Source organism: Octopus bimaculoides, chromosome 6 (genome assembly GCF_046866305.1).
Source record: "Octopus bimaculoides isolate indiv1 chromosome 6, ASM4686630v1, whole genome shotgun sequence".
In the NCBI taxonomy this organism is placed as follows: Eukaryota; Metazoa; Mollusca; class Cephalopoda; order Octopoda; family Octopodidae; genus Octopus; species Octopus bimaculoides.
This window is the reverse complement of record NC_142933.1, coordinates 80,339,371-80,362,039: the sequence shown is the minus strand read 5'-3', so window position 1 is coordinate 80,362,039 and position 22,669 is coordinate 80,339,371. Positions and strand designations below refer to the sequence as shown.

At 34.8% G+C, this 22,669-nt stretch overlaps 1 protein-coding gene across 5 annotated transcripts in view; it reads right to left on the bottom strand.

Moving 5' to 3' along the window:
• Positions 1–623: 623 nt before the first annotated feature.
• The window catches only part of LOC106874565 (centriolar satellite-associated tubulin polyglutamylase complex regulator 1), a 125,349-nt gene continuing 103,303 nt past the window's right edge, over positions 624–22,669 (bottom strand). For all 5 annotated transcript variants that reach the window (XR_016242331.1, XM_014922340.3, XM_014922341.3 and 2 more), the window contains one exon: positions 624–872. Coding sequence is in view for 4 of the 5 variants with exons in the window: in XM_089354136.1 (XP_089210262.1) it covers positions 856–872 (17 nt within the window). In the remaining variant the exon portion in view is untranslated. The remainder of the gene's footprint in view (positions 873–22,669) is intronic.

The following is a 22,669-nucleotide window of genomic DNA, read 5'->3' as shown; positions in this document are numbered from 1 at the left end:
AGCAGTATTTCGTCTGCCGTTACGTTCTGAGTTCAAATTCCGTCAAGGTCGACTTTGCCTTTTGTTCCTTTCGGGGTCAATAAATTAAGTACCAGTTACGCACTGGGGTCAATGTAATTGACTTAATCCCTTTGTCTGTCCTTGTTTGTTCCCTCTACGTTTAGCCGCTTGTGAGCAATAAAGAAATAAAAAACTGACTAGAGCCCATCAGGTGTGTGTGTGTGTGTGTGTGTGTGTGTGTGTGTGTGTGTCTGTGTTTGTCCCCCATCACCACTTGACAACTGATGTTGGTGTGTTTTTGTCCCTGTAACTTACTGGTTCAGTGAAAGAGACTGACAGAAGAAGTACCAGCGTCAAAAAAATAAGTCTTGAGGTCAATTTATCCAACTAAAATTTCTTGAGCGCAGTGCCCCAGCATGACTGCAGTCTAATGACTGAAACAAGAGAAAGATAAAAGATAAAATATATAAAAATACTGGATGAGCATAGCTGAAACATTTTTGATTACAGATCTACTCAAACAGGACTGATGCAATTCTTAGTGAATAAGAAAGAAAATGAAACTATGAAAAGCTAAGTTTTGACATGGCTATCTAGTTATTGGCATAACAACAACAAGAATATTAAGACATAACACATTTATTGAGTGTCACTAGTTTGGTAAATACATCAGTTGATCAGTTGCACTTAGAAAACCACAATAATTATAAGGTTCATTTATTGCCAAACAATGCTAACTGGATGCTGCAATTAACCAACAATTAGTATCAGCACTAATGAATATGGAGAAAATTATATTTCAGATTTTTATGGTTTTCATTGACAGCCATAACAATTTGGAAATGAAGTTCTTTTTCACCAACTCTTAATTCCTGAAAAGATACATATAAACCAACTGATGATATCAGAACAATAACTAATGGGATATTATCAAGTTTGATATTAAAACATTATGACATGAAATACAAAAATATAAAACACACTTTATCAAAGACATTCTTGACATACACATACTGCACTAACACAACCACACACACATACACATACATACAGACAAATATATGCACACTATATCCTGTTCTCATTCTGAAAGAAATTTTAAATGGAAATATTTGAAACCATTTTACTGGTATAAACACATAACCTGTAGAACAATAAATATTTGCATTATTTGCACATGAGTAACAAGTGAAACTATAATGGTATGCCATATCTTTTATGAGATATTCGTCAGAAATTTCACATATTTCCTTTTGTTCCTGGAAGAGAATCTGAAAAATTAACTGATTTTTATCTTTCATATTTTGTCCTTAGCTATATTTTTATTATCAAATAATATTTGTGTGGCACCTTGGGCAAATGTCTTCTGCCACAGACATTAGGTTGGCCAAAACCTTGCAAGTGAAATATTATAGACGGAAACTGCATGGAAGCCATTGGAAAGAGATCGTGAGACCTTTGACAACAGGTTGCTGTCCACTCTCACAGAATTAACTGGAAAAGTAAAATGATGATGATGATGATAATAATAACTTCCATGGAAGTCTGTCTCCCCATCTCATCATTCACCTTCCTATACAATCTTACAAACAAATTCTTTAACTCACATTGTGCCTTGTGGGGCCATCTAGGTACCACATCACCATTATCTGTCTCCTGCAACTTCTACTGTTCATTTTTTCTTTCTCTCTCCTTTTCTTACTAGATGTAAGTAGCCATGCAAACCCTCTATAAGAACCTGCACTTCCTCACCACCCTCTCATAGTTCAATCCCTTACATGAAACTGACCCCCACCTCCAGTGTGTAATTCTTCTAGCTGTATTGTGACCTTAATAGCGCAGGTAGCATGAAGAAAGTACCTAATCCATGCTGTAAATAGTAATAATAATTGAAAAATTTGGCATTAGAGGAATCAGTTGCTGTGTGCAAGGAAAGAAGACTGCATTGGCATGGACATGTGATGCATATGAATGAAGACAGCCATGTGAAGAAGAGCTGATTGCTAAATGTAGCCAGAATATATGGAAGAGGGAGACCATCTATGGGCACCACATCACCATTATCTGTCTCCTGCAACTCCTACTGTTCATTTTTCTTTCTCTCTCCTTTTCTTTCTAGATGTGAGTAGCCATGCAAACCCTCTACAAGAACTTGCACTTCCTCACTACCTTCCCATAGTTCAATCCCTTGTTTGCTAACATAAAGCTGACCCTCATCCCAGGGTGTAGTTCTGCAAGCTGTATGGTGACCTCAATAGTTCAGGTGGCCTGAAAAAATCACCTGATCCATGTTGTAAAGTGGTTGGCATTAGGGAGGGCATCTAGCTGTAGAAACCAAGCCAAAATAGACATTGGGGCACAATGCTGTCCTTGGACACATTAGATCCTGTCAGACCATCTAACCAATACCAACACGGAACATGGACATTAGACAACAATGACAGTGGCAGCAGTGATCACAATGACAACAATGATATACATATAATGGGCTTTTTTCAGTTTCTGTCTACCAAATCCACTTACAAAGCTTTGGTCAACCTGAGACTATAGTAGAAGACACTTGCCCAAGGTGCCATGGAGTGGGACTGAACCTGGAACCATGTAGTCGGGAAGCAAGCTTCTTACCACACAACCACACCTCTCTCTCTCTCTCTCTCTCTCTCTCTCTCTCTCTCTATATATATATATATATATATATAGTGCAAGAGAGTTAGGGGTTGAGGCTTCAACCCACTAAGGGATAGTATCTATCCAATATACTGCTGGGAGGGTACCCAATCATTGTTACACTAGTGTTATACCAATGCACTATATATATATATATATATATATATATATATATATATACACACACATATATATATATATGGATATATATATGGATATATATATATATATATATATATATATATATATATATATATATATATGTTTATATATATGTGTATATATATATATATATATATATATATATATATATATATATATATATGTATGTATATATATATATATATATATATATATATGTATATATATATATATATATATATATATATATATATATATATATATATATATATATATATATATATATATATATATATATATATGTATATATATATATGTATATATATATATGTATATATATATATGTATATATATATATGTATATATATATATGTATATATATATATGTATATATATATATATATATATATACATACACACACAATTATGTGGGCTTTGGCTGGGCTAGGATTATAGTAGAAGACACTTGCTCAAAGTGTCACATAATGGGACTGAATCCAATATCACATGTTTGTAAGGCAAGCTTCTCAACCACACACCTGTGCCTTTTATTACTAACTTTAGAAATATTAAGACTGATTGTACATGACTCCATGAATTAAAATTAGAATAATTAGGTTAAATGTAAATGAAAAAAGATACCATATTAAATGCTTTGGGACTTTCTATTGTTTTTAATATTTTCCCTTGATTAGAAAAAGAAAAATATCCAATAATTGAGGAAGTGTGTATAATTAATTGTATATAAATATCACTGAACTGATGTTGGTTCTTATTGTATCAAGTTGATTGAAGAGGAAAAATATTTAAACCTGAACAGGACACCATTCTATTGCTGCTGACATTATTCTGTAGGCAAACGGTGCCCTGTACTGCAGGCTGATGAGACATTAAACAATTCACTGTGATAATACAGTTGCTTTCAACTAGAGTTGTTCCTCCCATGTGGGACCTACTTGCAGCTAAGTGGACTGAGCCATTTCAGAGTTCAGTGTGTCTTGAAATGATGAAAGGCAAAAGTTGACTTAGTGAGACTGGAACACTAAATTCGAAGAGATAACCAGATAGACATATATAGAGAGGGAGAGAGAGAGAGAGAAAAAAATAGAGATAATGAAGGAGAAAGAAAAAGAGGAAGAGTAAGAGAGAGAGAGAGGAAGGGGGAGAGGGAAATAGAGATAATGAGGGAGAAAGAAAGAGAAGAAGAGTAAGAGAGAAAGAGATTAATTAGAGTAAAAATTCTTTTTTAATTTTGGCACAAAGCCAGCAATCTTGAGGGTGGGGGAAGTCAATTACATCAACCCAATACTTGACTGGTACTTTATTTTCTCAACCCTCAAAGGATGAAAGGTAAGTTGACCTCAATGGTAACTGAACTCAGAACATAAAGAGGCAAAAGTAATGTCTCTAAGCATTTTGTCTGATGGGCTAATGATTCTGTCAGCTTGATACCTTTTAGAGGGCAAAGTTAATCTTAGTGAGATTCGAACTTAAAGAACTAGAACAAGTTCTTTAAGGGTTCGTTTTTTTTTGCTGCTCTTATGATTCGGCCAAACTATCATTTCTTCCATTTACTCATCCCACTTCTGTTATGTAGTTAACCCTTTCCAGATCATGATATTCCATAAGTCTCTTTTCCAGACAATAAGAATCAATGTCATTTTCTTTCGTGCTATACAGATGAGAGATACATTTCCACCTGGATAGAATGCTAATATTGTAAATAGCTTTTCTCATAGGAGGAATTGAATTTAGAACTGCAAATGAATCAATGAACCAGTAAGAATGAGATTACAGTGCAGAATTAAGCTACCCTGTAGTACCCATTTCAAATGAGGTGGACTTGAGCTATTGTAAGTTAAGTAACTTGTTTACTGATTTAAAAGAAGTATCAATGTTAACCCTTTAGCATTTAAAATGGTCATATATGGCTCAAATATTCTATGTGTCTTATGTTCAAACCAGACACATCTAACCCCTTATACCTATCCTAAAATATCATTCAAAGGATACAACCACTTCATCAAAATCTTGAAGCTATGAGAAAATGCATGATTAATTTAAAATGATGTAAATAAGTGGAGGCGCAATGGCCCAGTGGTTAGGGCAGCGGTCTTGCGGTCATAGGATCGCGGTTTCGATTCCCAGACCGGGCGTTGTAAGTGTTTATTGAGCGAAAACACCTAAAGCTCCACGAGGCTCCGGCAGGGGATGGTGGCGAACCCTGCTGTACTCTTTCACCACAACTTTCTCTCACTCTTTCTTCCTGTTTCTGTTGTGCCTGTAATTCAAAGGGTCAACCTTGTCACACTGTGTCATGCTGAATCTCCCTGAGAACTACGTTAAGGGTACACATGTCTGTGGAGTGCTCAGCCACTTGCACATTAATTTCACGAGCAGGCTGTTCCGTTGATCAGATCAACTGGAACCCTCGACGTCGTAAGCGACGGAGTGCCAACAATAACATGATGTAAATAAATAAGTATTACATTTGACAAAGTAATCTAATGCTAAAAGGGCTACCTGTTGACAATAAATGTGCCTTTGACCTCTTACCTGGTGACAAATTGTAAAGGGTCAACCTTTGACAATACACCATAAAGTCAGACAGTGAATTTAAGGTATGCCTATTAAGTGGTGACAAGTCAAAAACTGTCAACCTTTTACCAAGATGTCCAACCTTTGACAAGAAGTATATAAACTGCAATATCTCAACTAGTGATAAGATATGAACTGTTTTCTTTTGATCTGGATATCTAGTGACCTTATATATGTGAGTGTGCATGTGTGTGTGTGCATGCATATATACAAAATAAATATCTACACTGGCTATAATCTTTACGGTTACCAAACATCAATGTGATGCTATGGAAATAAAACAAAAAGTGGTGAAGATGGAGAGGGGGAATTTCCAAGTACAAAGGGTGTCCATTAAGGAAACCAAGCAAAATTAATAACAGTAGGTGAATGGACTGTTTTATTGTTGCCCATTGTTTTAATCTTTGTTACCCAACAGTAGCATGGGTTAGTGAAGTCAACGTAGACACACTTGGCACTTGGCCATTTGGACAAAATACTGGCAAGAGATAAGTTATTAACTGGTCTTATTGTACGTGTATGTGTGCGCATGCGTGTGTGTGTGTGTGAGGAAGAGAGGGAAAGAAAGAAAGACAGGCATGTTTGTGGTTGTGTATGTAAAATATCATTTTGTATATTTCAGTGAAAGAGTAAAACATGTTTATGGAGACAGATGTTTTTACAGCTTGTCACCTTTCGCACTTGCATACACACACACACACAAACACACACGTATATATTCATATATTTGTATGTAAAGACACATGCACAGATACATATATAAGCTCATTTATAAAAGATATCTGTGTGTGTGTGTGTATTTGTAACTATATATTGAGAGAAAGAGAGAAAAAGAGAAAGAGTACGATGAATTTATAGAGGCATAGAATTTTACATAAACACACATGTAGCTATATGTATGTATGTATGTATGTATGTATGTATGTATGTATGTATATACATACATATACACATACATACACATACACATACATACATATACACACATATGTAATATATACATAAAACCCTAGCCATTGCCTATATATATGTAGATATAAACTCTTGACCCTTGTATTACTTTTGTAACTTTTCTGCCAATTAAAAATAATATATATATATTTATATTTTTTCATGTATTTATATTTCTTCCACACTCACACACACACTTAGATATACATACACACACACATAAAACCCTAAGAATCTCCTATGTATGTATGTATGTATGTATGTGTGTGTGTGTGTGTGTGTGTGTGTGTGTGTGTGTGTGTGTGTGTGTGTGTGTATGTATGTATGTACTTATGTGATGATGATTGAGAAGTAGTTAGTCTATCGTGTTTGACAATGACTTAGCAACTGCCAAAAAAAAAGAAAGCAAAAAAGAATGTAAATATATAAAAGAAGAGAAAAAGAAATGAGGAAGAAACAAGAAGAAAATACCTAAAGTTACTGTATTCATCCACTGCTGATCTATGATGATAGTGACTTCAACTATACAGTACTACAGCAGGGAACACATCCAAGGAAGGGACCCCAAAAATCACAACTGTTACTCCTGCCAATAATATACCTTCTTGCACCTGAAGCTACAGAAGTGATGTCATTTCATTGTTGTAAATGTGCAACACTCCCTCGGTAGCTCACAAATGTCCACCATCTGTGGCTCCAAGGTGTTTTAGCCATCAGCAGTTAATCAATGAAGACCTTAACTGACTATGAAGCACTTCAGCAAGAGATGCACTTAGATGATATGGCAGGGCAGAAAAACCACAACTGCTCCATCATATACAACTACACCTTCTCTGCACCTGGTGAAGGCACATGGCTTAGTGGTTAGGGTGTTGGACTCATGATTGTAAGATTGTGGTTTCGGTTCCTGGACTGGGCAATGCATTGTGTTCTCTAGGAAAACACTTCATTTCACATTGCTCCAGTTCACTCAGCTGGCAAAAAATGAGTAATCCTACAAAGGACTCGTGTTCTGTCCAGGTGGGGAATATATACGCCATGAAAACCAGGAAACCAGCCTTTATGTGTTGGTATGACTCGAGAAAGAAACTTTATCTTGGCACCTGAAACTACGGAAGTGGTGATATTTCATTGACACAGATGTGTGAAATACCTCAGCTATCACAAGACAATTTGAATCTTAGTTGGAGGTCTGTCAATACTGTGTGATGCAGTCTTATTTGCTAGACACCGATGCTAGATTAGCACAAGGTTTATTAAAGGGAGAAAGAGCTGCATGTATACATGTTACACATGTACATTAGGCTCAAGCCTCTTGTTCTCATACAATACACCCAGTGGCAAGATAAAGTCAAAACCACAGAGATTAAATGAGATTGCAGGAGGGAATCTGGCTGTAGAAAATCTGCCTCAGTGAATTGTCTGGCCTAATACATACATTAGAATGATGATGGTGAATCAATAATGATATATATCTGTATATGTGTGTGTGTGCTTCTGTATGTGTGAGTGCACATGTGTGTGTGTATGTGTGTGAATACATATATATATATATATGTGTTTGTGTGTATAATATATATGTATATATATATATATATATATATATATATATATACACATAAAAGCTTGAGCTTTTCTGGGTTTATTTAGCCACCCAGTAACCAAAAAAAAAACGGTCAAACTCCAGTGTTTGACCTGAGCAAAAAAAAAAAAGTAGTACAATAGGTGTAAAATAACATGTAGTAAACGAATATGAAAAAAATGCTCGCTGGCGAATGGGGGGTGGGGGCGGAGGAGAGGACTTGGAAAATTCACACCGGGAATGTTCCTGTTCATTGGCGAAATTTTTTTTCTTCATATTCGTTAACTACACATTATTTTACACCAAGTACACTATTTTTTATTCAATTTTTGTGACGGAGGGTGGGTGGGGTGCAGACTCAGATAATTCTTACAATCCAGAAACCTCACTTCGACACCTGGTCTCAAAAATGCAAACAAAATAGTGTAATAGGTGTAAAGCAACATGTAGTAAATGAATATGAAAAAAAAATGTGTACTAGCGACACTATTTTTTTCATTTTTGTGACTGAGTGTTAACATTGAGTTTTCAGATCCTGTGAGATTGATCGTGTGAATTTTCCAAGTCCTCTCTCCTGCTCCCATTTGCCAGCGTGCATTTTTTTCATATTCAATTACTACATGTTGTTTTACACCAATTACACTATTTTTGTTTTTCATTTTTGTGACCAGGTGTTAACATTGAGTTTTCGGATTCTGTGAGATTGATCATGTGAATTTTCCAAGTCCTCTCCTCTGCCCTCTCCCCGCTCGCCAGCACGCATTTTTTTCATATTCGTTTTCTACATGTTGTTTTACACCTATTACACTACTTTTTATTTTGCTTGGGTCAAACACTGGAGTTTGACCAAAAAAACCCCAACAAAAACAGTAACCAAAAGGGCAGATGTAAAGAATGTGGATTACACCCCCTTTCATTTTTTTATTTATTTTACACAATCCCCCATTTTTGAGTGCAGAGATTCTGATTCTGCAAAAAAAAAACAACAAAAAAAACAGCATTTTAAAATTTTAATTTCCCTACCAATTCTTCAATTTTCACTTTTTTCAGAAATTTCTTTTTGCGAAATACATAGGAAAATACGGAGAAAAATACGAACAAAACAATTTTGTAAAATTTCAATTTTTAAGAAAAAAGTGAAAACTGAAGAATATGGGAGGGGGTTGGGGATGGGGGAATTTAAAAATTTTAAGATGCCATATTTTTTGCAGAATCAGAATCTCCATATTTGAAAATGGGGGATTCTGTAAAAAAAAAAATAAAAAAACAAAAAGCGGGTACAGTCCACATTCTTTATGTTCGCCACCAAAGGAAGAAAAAAAGAAACAACAACAAAAAGCTGAAAGGAAACAACCACTAATTTTTAAATAATTTATCCGAGTGTGTGTACACACATGCAAGCATGGCTTGTGTGATTAGCAAGTTCATGTTGCAACCAACATGATTTCAAATTCAGTCCACTGCAAAACATCTTGGGCAAGTGTCTGCTTCTAGAACTCTAGAGTGACCAATGCCATGTGAGAGAACTTCAGATTCAAAAACAGCAGGGAGCAGTGTGTGTGAGTATGTGTGTTTGTTTGTGTATGAATGTTCTTCAATGGTTATATATTGTGTTTGTCACTACAGTGTTGATACTGGCATTCATGGTTGACATTATGACAGGTCACCTCATGCATTTTTTTGAAATACAATTAAGAGTTGGTGACAGGGAGAGCACCCTGCTGTCACATGTCTCAAATAAACCGCAATCCAAACTGTGGCATAGCGGTTGATACACTAGAAATGAAAAGGACGGTTAGTGGATGATGCACAGAAAGAGACTGAAAGTGACATCAAGTGAGGGATTTGATGGGCCTCGTTTTTGCATGGGCAGGTGGAGAGAAGTGAGATATGCAGATGGAGTCCTCGGGTATTCTAGTTTCTACTACTACTACTACTACTACTACTACTACTACTACTACTACCACTACCACCACCATCACCATCACCATCATTGAGTCACATGGCAAGTTCTAGTTGGGTGCTGAAGAATTCCTTTCAGAGCAAGTCAAAGCAAGAGATTTTTGTATCCTTTTCATTTCACAAGCCCATGGTAGCAGGGTAAGACAGAACACACGCACGAGGTGGTGCTGAAAAGTTCCTGGCTTTGGGTAAAAGAAAATACAGGAAGATCAGTTAATTATGATTTTATTCAACATATCCTCCTCTCGGATCCACACACTTATTGAAGTGATCCTTCAGTTTTTTTAAGCTCTATAAAAGAACTTGGAATGTTGGGCCTCCAACCAGACCTTTCATGATATCCTTAGAGCCAGAAACTTTTCAGTGCCCCCTCGTGTATATATAAGTATGAATGCATGTATGTATGTCATCATTCAGCTCTATTTAAAGATTTCTAGCCAAAAGAAAAAGAGCCGGTTTCTAACCTAGATCCAAGGTTTCTTCATTAAAATTTCAACAACATCAACAGGGTATATTTGTATGTAAACCTGCAGATTTGTATGTTTTGTTTTATGCATGTATTTTCATGCATATTGCTGCATGTCAAGACATATTCATATATACTTAAATGTTAAACTTCTGGAAAGTTTTACAGATTTTTACAGTTCCATTTATGGCTTGGATCTATTGACTTTCTGGCAGTCTTTTTCTTTTCTGGTTTTGAGAAGTCTAATTTCTCAACATTGGTATTTAGGCAGTGTGTTACACATCCCATTACCCCAATAATTACAGGTATAAACCTAAACATGTAATCTGGATGGAGTAACTGTAGATTTCCCAATAGTTCAGCATAGGTATTTCCTTCTTCACTGATCTTTAGTTTTTTGTTAACATCTGCTGGGTGGCTAACTTCCACAGCTGTACACAATTTCTCTTCTCTATCTCAAATCAGTGTGTGTGTGTGTATGTGCGGGCATGCATGTTTTTGTTACCAACTTTGACCCTCCATAAATCCCAAATTTTATTTTAGCTTTTGTGGAAGCAACTGCCTTTGAAGACTCATATTGTCGTTCAAAGCTCAAAATGAGGAGTAGATAGGCAGCCAACAACTGATGAAGGGTTGTTCTTTATGTTACTAGCTCTTTTTTTTACATTTGTTTCTCTCGTTTGTGTGTTCAACTCATTTGTTCTTGCATTTCATGTTGTTTACTACTTGTGACATTCTGTACCCATATATACATATACATACATATATATATATATATATATATATATATATATATATATATATATATATATATATATATATATATATTATTTATATCATTATTTGACTGAATGCCATGTATCCATTTCCAAGTATATATATGATGATGATGATGATGATATATATATATATATATATATATATATATATATATATATGCATGTATGTATACATATATTTATATGTATGTAATATACATACAAATATAATAATATAATTATGTGTGTGTGTATGTGTGTTTGTGTATTTATTTATTTATTCATTCATTCTAATATTTTGTAGTACAACACAAATAAAAAAAAACTCAACACACCTTTGTATTAGAAATGTGTCATGTCTGATGTATGTAAATCCTCTTTAACATCCATATGACATACATATATTTATGAGATATGCCAGTATTTTGTGAGAATACATACATATACACATATATACATACATATATATGGATATATGAATCAGTAAAGTACTGCTAATATTATAGGTGGTCTTTTTTTTTATTACCTAAATAACATTACTGGTATAACAGGGTGAATGGAATGTAAGGTAAGTCAAGCTGCTGCTTATTCAATCAACTGGCCCCAGCTCCCATTCCAGCCCCCAACTTCAGCTCCAGCCCTTGGCCCTCTCTTCTTTGCCATGTCTATCAACTTCTATTATGATTACATACAGCTGAAGTGATCTATTCTCATGCATTCCACTTGAAAGCTGTTGTACACACTATATGCAACCAGCTGCCAATTTCTCTCTTGAGCTTGAGCTTTTCAGGGTTTATTTAGTCACCCAGTAACCAAAACAAAACAACAACAATAACAACAAAAAGCTGAAAGAAAACAACCTCTAATTCTTGTATAATTTATTATTTTTTTAAATATTATTGTTCTTGTTCTTACTCTTCTTTTTCTTCTTCTTCCTCATCCCACCACCAGTACTACTATTACCACTACATCCCTCCCTTACACCACAACTACTACTACTACCACCACCACCACCACCACCACCACCACCACCACCACCACTACTACTACTACTACTACTACTACTACTACTACTACTACTACTACTACTACTACTACTACTACTACTACCACCACCATCACCATCACTACTGCTCATCCTTGATTCAGAAGAAGAATATATTGCAGCAAATATTGCAAAGTGCTTGGCATTTTTTCCTGAAACTCTTCAAAAAGTAATAATAATAATAATAAATAAATAAATAAATAAATAAATAAATAAATAAAATAAAATAAGAAAAGGAACATTTTTGTGCTGACAGATATCATTCCACTTCTGATGGTTAATTCGTCTTTAATTAATACCTGTAAATGAAAAGTAAACACTACAATAAGAGAGAAGATGGGGAAATTTCAACAATGCCGTTGACAGATGCCATGAATAGATAACTCCGATAAATAGACAGAGTCATGCAATATAACCAAACAGCAAAAACAGAGTTGATAGTGGGGTGATGGTGGTGGTGGTGGTGGCAGAGAAAATTGTTGCAAGTGGGAGGCAGAGAGGAGACAACAATGAATATTACAGATGGAAACCCCCCAAAAAACATTGAAATTTTTACTATTACACAAGCAGAAAAGAGATAAAGCAAAAAAAATTATAAGGAATATACATATATGTGTGTGTGTGTGTGTGTGCTTGTGTGCATGAGTAAGTATATATATAGATATAAATATGTTATATATATTACACACACATACATACATGCACACATACATACATGTGTGTGCGTGTATACATACTCACTAGAAAATGGTGATATATTAGCTTAGCAATAACAGAGAGAAACAGATTTTGCTAAATATTGGAGAAACTTTAAAGCAAGCACATATGAAGCCAAAATATAAACAAAAACTATCTAAAGTAATATATACACACATATGCATACACACACACACACACACACGTATGTATGTATGTATGTGTATGAGGTTATTCTGAATTCTCTTTAGCATTTAAATAGTGTATACAGTTTTTATTTTATTACAGTTCTGCTGTTAAGTATTTTCAATATATCTTTGCTGTTCTGGTCATATATATATATATATATATATATATATATATATATGCATACATATATATATGTAATCGAATTTGGTTCAATTTCTATTTCACTTGCCCCAGTGACATGTAAAAAACACTATTTGAGCGTGGCCGTTGCCAGTACCCTGTGACTGGCCCTCGTGCTATAAAAGCACCCACTATACTCTTGGAATGGTTGGCATTAGGAAGGGTATCCAGCTGTAGAAACTCTGCCAGATCAGATTGGAGCCTGGTGCAGCCATCTGGTTCACCAGTCCTCAGTCAAATCGTCCAACCCATGCTAGCATGGACAGTGGACGTTAAACGATGATGATGATGATGATGATGATATGTAATATATTATTTCATATATTTTAGAAAATTGTCATTATCAAAGACAAGAGAATATTCTATTCATTATACTAAATATGACACAACATAATAAATCAAATGTAAGAGTCCAAAGTCTGTGGAAGCAAGAGATATATCAGAATGCTACTATCCATGCTACCATTTGCGATCAAAGCCTTGGGAATAGGGGGTGCATTTGCACCCCCTAAAATTTGGGGGAGGGGAGCAATGAAAACACTTTGAACGTCTTGGGTTGGATTTGGGCTTGCACCCTCTAAAAAATTTCGTTTCCACACTTATTTGTGATACTTTCAAGCAATTCAAAGCTACAGATTCAGTTGAAGAGCTGCTTAAGTCTGGAGGACCAACAAATCACAATGAAACCCAGCCTCTATTATGATTCACTTTCAACAAAATCTATGCAATTCAATACATCAGGCTGTTTTAAATGTGCCCTCTGGTTCCTGTAGTTATATTCAAAGCAAAAATTTAGTGACATGAAAAGTTTTCATTTGTCAGTGGTTCAGATATTGGTTCCAAATTTTGGGTCAAGGCCAGTTTATTTGGGGGAGTGGGTTACTCAATTACTCAACTGGTAATTGCTTTAATGACACTAAAAAGATGAAAGGCAAAACTGACCTTCCCAAAATTTGAACTCAAAGCATGAAGATGGACGAAATACTGCTAAGTATTTTGTCGGGTGTGCTAACAGTTCTGCTAGTTTGCTACCTTATCAATGATTCAGATATTACCTTCATGATGTGTAATGGATAAGACTGACGATATGTAAACACATCATTGACTCAAAAGCCAGTGAGACACTACTTCCTGAAGACTTTATTTGGTTATGAAGCCATATTTCATATTGGGGGTAGTGTCAACAAATTAAATCGTCTACTAGGGGTTATGAAAACCTGCAGGACAAACCTTTATCATCGCTTTCAATTGACAAAAGTTAGTATTAGAGTAGGCTGTACAATATGGCATCTATCTGATCTCTTTTTCATTTTATTTTTGATACCACTATAACTAAGGATAATTTACTTATTTAGGGCTTTTGATCCTGATGAAGCACAGGTCAACAATGACTATTCCTATCTCAAATTTTGTTGGATTTGAAATGTCATCAATTATTCATTTATTTATTTACTTGTTTCAGTCATTTGATTGCGGCCATACTGGAGTACCGCTTTAAAAGGTAATACTTGAAGAAATTCACCCCAGCACTTATTTTTTCTAAGTCTATCAGTTTCTTTTGCCAAACCACTAAGTTACTGGGACATAAATACACCATTTCTTGGTAGGTGTATTGGCCCTACACAAACCCATTTTTACTTTTGAGAAGAGGTTGCCCATATTAATAGGGCCTCTACCTGTCCAGCCTGGAAAGCTGTACCAGAAGCTAGCACTCCACAGGCATAGCTCTTGAGATACATAAACCACTATACTACAACAAAAACTAGACTTTGTGGTGGATAACAAAGAATGCCTACTTGGACAATCCAGCAAAATGTTTTGATACCAGACATGTAAAGTAAAAGAATATTCTTGAGCAATAGTCTACAGTAAGATGGTGTGCTTCCACCCTAGAGATGGGGGTCTCAATATACACCATTCCTTAATGTCTACTTGCTAAGATGTTGGTAGGATAAGGACGGACTGAGCTTTTTATCACCTAGAAGTACCAGCCTAACTCCCTTTGATTTTTTTGTGATCTAGGGAACTGCAATCATAGACATGGAACATTTAAAGTGAAGTATCAAAATGATGAAAATTTGAAATACAATGTCCTTGATGAATAAGATTGTAGCATTTGGAGAACAATGTTGATTATGTGTTAAGCATGGTGGCAGACAATTTGAATCCTATACTAAATATATATATATATATATATTTGTATGTATGTATGTATATAAAATAAAATAATAATAATAATAATAATAATAATAATAATAATAATAATAATAATAATAATAATAATAATAATACTAATGATAATAAAGGATAAAAACTGTTAAAGATTTTATCAGTGGCCAGCATATAATATAGACCTATGAATATATATATATACTACTGTTTACATATCGCCAATCTTATGCATTTCACATCATCAAGGCAATATCTGAATATATATATTACGTATATGACCTATGAATATATATATTATTATATGAATAATATATATATTATTGTTAACTGTTTATTAAAAAATACTAACCTTTCCTTGATAAATTCGTTTGTAGTTGTATTAAACAGTGTTACAATGCTAAAAAGATTTTTTAATCACTCAGTACACACACACATGGAAATTGGGTTTGGGGTTTAAAATGGACCTGGATCTTAAAACAAATTGTAGTTTTTTGAAATTTATTAAAATACCCTACCGGTTTCAACAAATTTTGTTTTGTTTTTCAATGGCAAATAAAAGATAAGCTAAAGATTTAAAAGAGACAGAATGCTCAGGAAAAAGTCTTATAGAGATAATATATGCTCAAAAATCAGATACTCAATAAGTTCCATAACAAAAATTACATGAAGAAAATTCAAATGTTAAACAAGTCATATAGCAATGAAAATTGACGAAAGTTGAAATGCTTGATAAATTTTATAAGCAATGGCATATGATAGAAATCTGAAAGGTAAACAGGTTTCATAGCAATAATTTATGCTAGTAATTAGACATGATAAAGATTTTAGAGTATAAGAAAAGAAAAAGTTTACAAGCTCTGTCATATTGTGTGAAGGAGAATTTTTCGTCATTTGCTCAACTCTCTCAAACATGAAACTTGAACTACATTTCAAACTGAAATTATTTTATATATAGGTTTTAAGACTCGGCTTTGAGTTCTGATTGGCTACTTACTCAAAGATATCACTTCTTTTTTTCTGCTTGTGGCCCAGCATTCTGGTTGGATAGCAGCCTGGGGATATCATATCATGTATCAACCATTCAGGTTGTTTGCTTTTGTCCAATTGTAGATCAGTGCTCTGGTTAGTTGATTGTCTGCAGACATTATTCATTTATCAGATTTCCTGGTCACTTTTTCTATCTGACAAGTTGGCAGACCCCCTTAAGACGTTATTTGTTTTTCTGATGTCACAGTTGGCTGAATTTTCAATAACATCACTTGAATTTTTCTTCTTTTTACCTCAGATCCTGGTTTTAAGGGGAAACAATCCAATTGGTCAATCCAGTTGGTGACATTAGTAAATAGTGTTGAAAAAGTATGACACAGTGATTTGAAGTTAAGGTTTCAAATCTCAAAGGGAGCCTCTTACCTCAAATTTTGATTTACTTTCATTATTTTTGTTGCTTCTTGTAGTTTAGTTGAGCTGAGTACACTATTTTCTCATTCTCTTGTGTTGTTATAAATTATGTAGTTTTAGTTTATACTCATAACAGGACATAATACAGTATTTTACTAAAGTAAAAAAATTGAAAAAACTAAAATTTGTTTTAAGATCCAGGTACATTTTCAACACTCAGACCAATATTCCTATATATATATGTGTGTGTGTGTGTATTAAAAATAATATATATATATATATATATATATATATATATATATATATATATATATATATATATATATATATATATGCATATATGGGCACAGGACATCACCAACTGTAAACAACATGAAGTACAAAAACAAACGAGTTAAATATGCAAGCAACGAGAACAAATGGAAAACAGGACAAGTAACACAAAGAACGACTCTTCATCAGTTGTTGGCTGTCTATCTATTCCTCATTTCGAGTATTCAACGACAATATGAGTCTTCGAAGACAGTTGCTCCCGTAACTTCTAAAATGAAATTTTGGATTTTATGGAGGGTCAAAGTAGGGAACAAAAACAAGGAAACTGAACGCAAACATGGAGGGTCATTAGACCAGAACAAGGGGAAAATAGCAAATGCTGAGAAATATTTTCTTTGAAAAGAGAAAAGATATAGAAGAAGAAGAAGAAGAAGAAGAAGAAGAAGAAGAAGAAGAAGAAGAAGAAGATTGGGAAGTTAAATAATTGTTTATTATTAACAGCAAATTAATCATCATCACTTACAGCTGTTTCAGTTAATACTCAGTAAATCCTAAATTTATATCTATATGATCTGAGCATAATGGGTTCATTATAGCAGACTGCTATAATGAAGATATGCTCAGTCATATAAATATAAATTTAATATTTACTTAATATTTACTGAGTATTGGTTATTAATTTGCTGTTAATAATAAACAATTATTAACTTCCCTATCTCCATTTTCTTTTTCTTCTTTTGAATGAATATAAATTATGTTTTTATATATATACCTATTATTTTAAGGAAATTAATTCCCCCCAAATACTAGGTATTAAACCAGTATTTCATTGGATGAAACCATCCCTTCTAATCGAATATATGTATGTATATGTATATTATATGCACAAACATGCATTACGGTATGCATGTATAATGTACATTTATATTACACATGTATGCATGCATGTGCTTACATATATATTAAAGCATTCCTTCTCCCTCCTTACCTCTTTGCTCTCTTGCCATGCGTGCATCTATGTGCATATCTATGAGTGTGAAAGCAAGTATACATGCATGCATGTGCCTGTGAATGTTGGTGCATGTGCATGTGTTTGGAAGCATGTGTGTGCTTGCATGTGCATGTTATGAAGTAATGGCATATGTATCTTTGTTCAGTGGTTTATATGTGCTCCCCCCCCCGTCTCTATCTCTAACACTGATTATTATTATGAAACTAGCACTCCGTTGGTTAAAACAATGAAAATTCAAGTTAATCCGATCAATGGAACATTCTGCTTGTGAAATTAATGCACAAGTACATAGACACATGTACCCTTAACCCTTTTGTTACCATATTTATTTTGAGATGCTCTGTGTTTCTTTTAATTAATTTTAGATATAACAAAGAATTTAATAAAATAACTCAGTTATCATTCAGCTAGTGTTAGAAACATGAATTGTAACTAAGGTTTGGTGGAAGATTTTAATTCAAGACTTATAAAAACAAGACATTTGTACTACAGAGCCAGAGCCAGTTTCAGCTGGGTTGGTATTGAAAAGGTTAATGCAGTTCTCAGGGAGATTCAGTATGACACGGAATGTGACAAGGATGGCCCTTTGAAAAGGTGGCAAGCTGGCAGAAATGTTAGTACGTCGGGTGAAATGCTTAGTGGTATTTTGTCTATCTTTACTCTCTGAGTTCAAATTCCGCTGAGGTCAACTTTGCCTTTCATCCTTTCAGGGTCAATAAATTAAGTACCATTTATGCACTGGGGTTGATGCAATCGACTTAATACCTTTGTCTGTCCTTGTTTGTTCCCTCTATGTTTAGCCCCTTGTGGGCAATAAAGAAATAAGGCTGGGCCTTTGAAATACAAATACTACTCATTTCTGTCAGTCGAGTGGACTGGAGCAATGTGAAATAAAGTGTCTTGCTTAAGGATACAATGTACCACCAGGTATTGAACTCATGACCTTACAAGCATGAGCTGCACTCCCTAATTACTAAACCACATGCTTTCATTATTAGTATTACTGTTGTTATTGTTCTTATTACTATTGGTAGTCTCATTAATCATGACTGAGATGGCAGAATTGTTACTACCCCAGAAAAAATGTTTAGGGGTATTTTTACATTCTGGGTTCAAACCCTGCAGTGGTTGACTTTGCCTTTCATCCTTTTGGGGGTTGATAAAATAAGTACCAACTGAGCACCGGAATCAATGTAATCGACTAGCTCCTCTTTATAAATTTCAGGCTTTGTGCCTATAGTAGAAAGGATTATTATTATTATTATTATTAAAGTGGCGAGCTGGCAGAATCGTTAGCACACAAGGCAAAATGCTTTGCGGTATTTCGTCTGTCTTCGTGTTCTGAGTTCAAATTCTGATGAGGTCTACTTTGCCTTTCATCCTTTTTGGGGTCGATTAAATAAGTACTAGTTACACACAGGAGTCAATGTAATCGACTTAATCCCTTCCCCCAAATTTGAAGCCTTGTGCTTCCAGTAGAAAGGATTATTATTATTATTAGTGGCAAGCTGGTAGAATCATTGTGTGTTGGGCAAAATGCAAAGCAGTTAAAATTCTGCTGAGGCCAACTTTGCCTTTCTTCTTGATGAAATAAAGTAGCAGTCGAGTACTGAGATCAATGTAATTGACTTGTCCCCTCCCCTCAAAAGTGCTAACCTTGAGGTAAAATTCAAAAGAATTATTACTATTATTATTAATTTCACACTATGTATACACACTTTTTTCTATTCTGCGTACTTTATACTAACAGGGCCACTGAACTGGTCTATATATATATATATATATATATATATATATATATATATATATATATATGGAAATACAAAAGAAAGAAATCCCATTTCCTTTCTCTCATATTTTTATAAACTCTACAGACACGAAGGAATTCCTGAAGTAAATACAGTGGCATATACCTCCATACTGCTAATGACATCAGGTAGCTGAATACTGTGAATGGGCTTTAAATGGCATACTACAAGATGTATACCCAAATATAAAATTATATATATATATATATATATATATATGATGGACTCACCCATCAAAGATGACGTATGAGTGTTCAGCTTTTGCCAAACGACCTGTACAAATGAATTGTTTATAGTGATCAAATGTTCGTGCTGCACACACACACACACATATATATAGTAAAATCATGTCAGCACTTAAGCAGGAATAATATTTTGATTTAAATATGAATAGGTATACCTAGACAGTCCCAGGTACTTTTGTAGGCTTTGATGGTGGGTGGTATTGAGCAGGCTGGTAACAGACGGACAAAAAAAAAAACATTACTTCCAGGGGTGAGTAAATATAAGAAACCACTCCTCAGATAGAAGAAGTAAATTCTGATGTTAAAAGTACCTCACTTTTATAGAAGGTATTAAATGGTTTTAGTTACATTGTGTTCTGTTATTAATCAGTAAGAATTCTTTAATGCAAGTGTCATCTATACAGTTGTCATTAGGGTGAGTGTGTACCTAATGTTTACTATCTACTGTATGTGGTTTTACATCTTACGTGTGATGTAATTATTGAATGTGCAAATACACAGTTGATATCGTGGCACTCCATCGGTTATGGTGACAAGGGTTGATCTGATCAATGGAACAGCCTGCTCGTGAAATTAACGTGCAAGTGGTTGAGCACTCCACGGACATGTGTACCCTTAACGTAGTTCTCAGGGAGATTCAGTGTGACACAGAGTGTGACAAGGCTGGCCCTTTGAATTACAGATACAACAGAAACAGGAAGTAAGTGAGAGAAAGTTGTGGTGAAAGAGTACAGCAGGGTTCGCCACCAACCCCTGCTGGAGCCTCATGGAGCTTTAGGTGTTTTCACTCAATAAGCACTCACAACGCCCAGTCTGGGAATTGAAACTGCGATCCTAGGACCGTGAGTCTGCTGTCCTAACCACTGGGCCACTGTACCTCCACAGTTGATACATATCGTGTCTGAAATGTGTATACTACTTCCAATTACAAGACTGAGCTTTCAAAGTCCTCTCCGTGGCTGTATGGTTATAAAATTAGGTTCTCAAGCACATAGGCTTGAGTTCAGTGCCACTACATGTCACCTTGGGGAAGTGTTTTCTATTACAGCCTTGGACCAACTAAAAACTTGTGAGTGGATTTGGTAGGTGGAAACTGAAAGAAACCTGTTACATCTGTCTATATCTATCTATCTATCTATCTATCTATCTATCTATCTATCTATCTGTCTGTCTGTCTGCGCATATATATATCCTCATCATCATTGTTTAACATCTGCTTTCCATGGTGGTATGGGATGGACGGTTTGACATGGAGCTGGTCCAGGATACAATTGCCTGTTGTGGCATTGTTTCTATGGCTGGATGCCCTTCCTAACACCAGCTACTTAACAGTGTGTGCTGGGTGCCTTTTACATCCCACCAGCAGAAGTGCATTTACAGATCTCCAGTACAGGTGCTTTTTATGCGGCACTGGCATCTGAACGGACAAGCCTATATATATATATATATATATATATATATATATATATATATTTATTTATATAAGGGTATTACTATACAAGAATGCCTCACACTAAGAGGGACTCTAAGGTCATATCATATATATATATATATATATGTTTATGAGGCAATGAGGAAAACAAAACAGAGAGAGAAGGGCATGTTATAAAAAAGGTTATATTAGTTTAATGCTTAAGAAGACAAAAACGTTTTGCTGTTTTGGATAATAATCCTTCATCAAAAAACAAAAAAATGAGTGCCTTGCTGTCACATGATATTTTTAAATGAGTATCATTTTCATACAAGCAGCATCATTAATTACCAATATTCTGTGAAAGGATGTCTGGCCATGGAGTAATAATACCTTGCTTAAAGAGTTGAGGGCTGGTGACAGGAAAAGCATCCAGCCTTAGAAAATCTATCTCAATAAACTCTGTGTGACCATAGAAAAGTGGACGTTAAAATGATGATGATGTTGATAATGATGATGTTGATAATGATGATGTTGATAATGATGATGTTATACTTCAGTCTCTCTAGTTAGTGGTCTTGTAGTCCAAGCAGCAATCATTACTTTGATTCTGCTGTTATTATTATTATTATTGAAGGTGCATGGCTCAGTGGTTAGAGCATTGGGATTTTAATTGTAAGGTTGAAAGTTCAATTCCCAGACTGGGCTGTGTGTTGTGCTCTTGAGCAAGACACTTTATTTCATGTTGCTCCAGTTCACTCAGCTGTAGAAATGAGTTGCAACAATACAGGTTCCAAGCTGTGTTAGCCTTTGCCTTTCCCTTGGATAACATTGGTGCAGTGGAGAGGGGAGGCTGGTATGCATGAACAACTGCTGGTCTTCCACAAACAACCTTGCCCAAACTTGAGTACCGGAGGCCAATGTAATTAACTCACTCTCCTCAAAAACTGTTGGCCTTGTGCCAAAATTTGAAACCATTGTTCTTCTTATTCTTTCTCTCTCTCTCTCTCTTTGTGTGTGAGCACATTTCTCTTTATGTGCATGAAGAGTGGAAAAATCTTTATGTCAATCATATTCAATAAACTGTACTGTCTCTCTCTCTTTCTCCCTCTCTT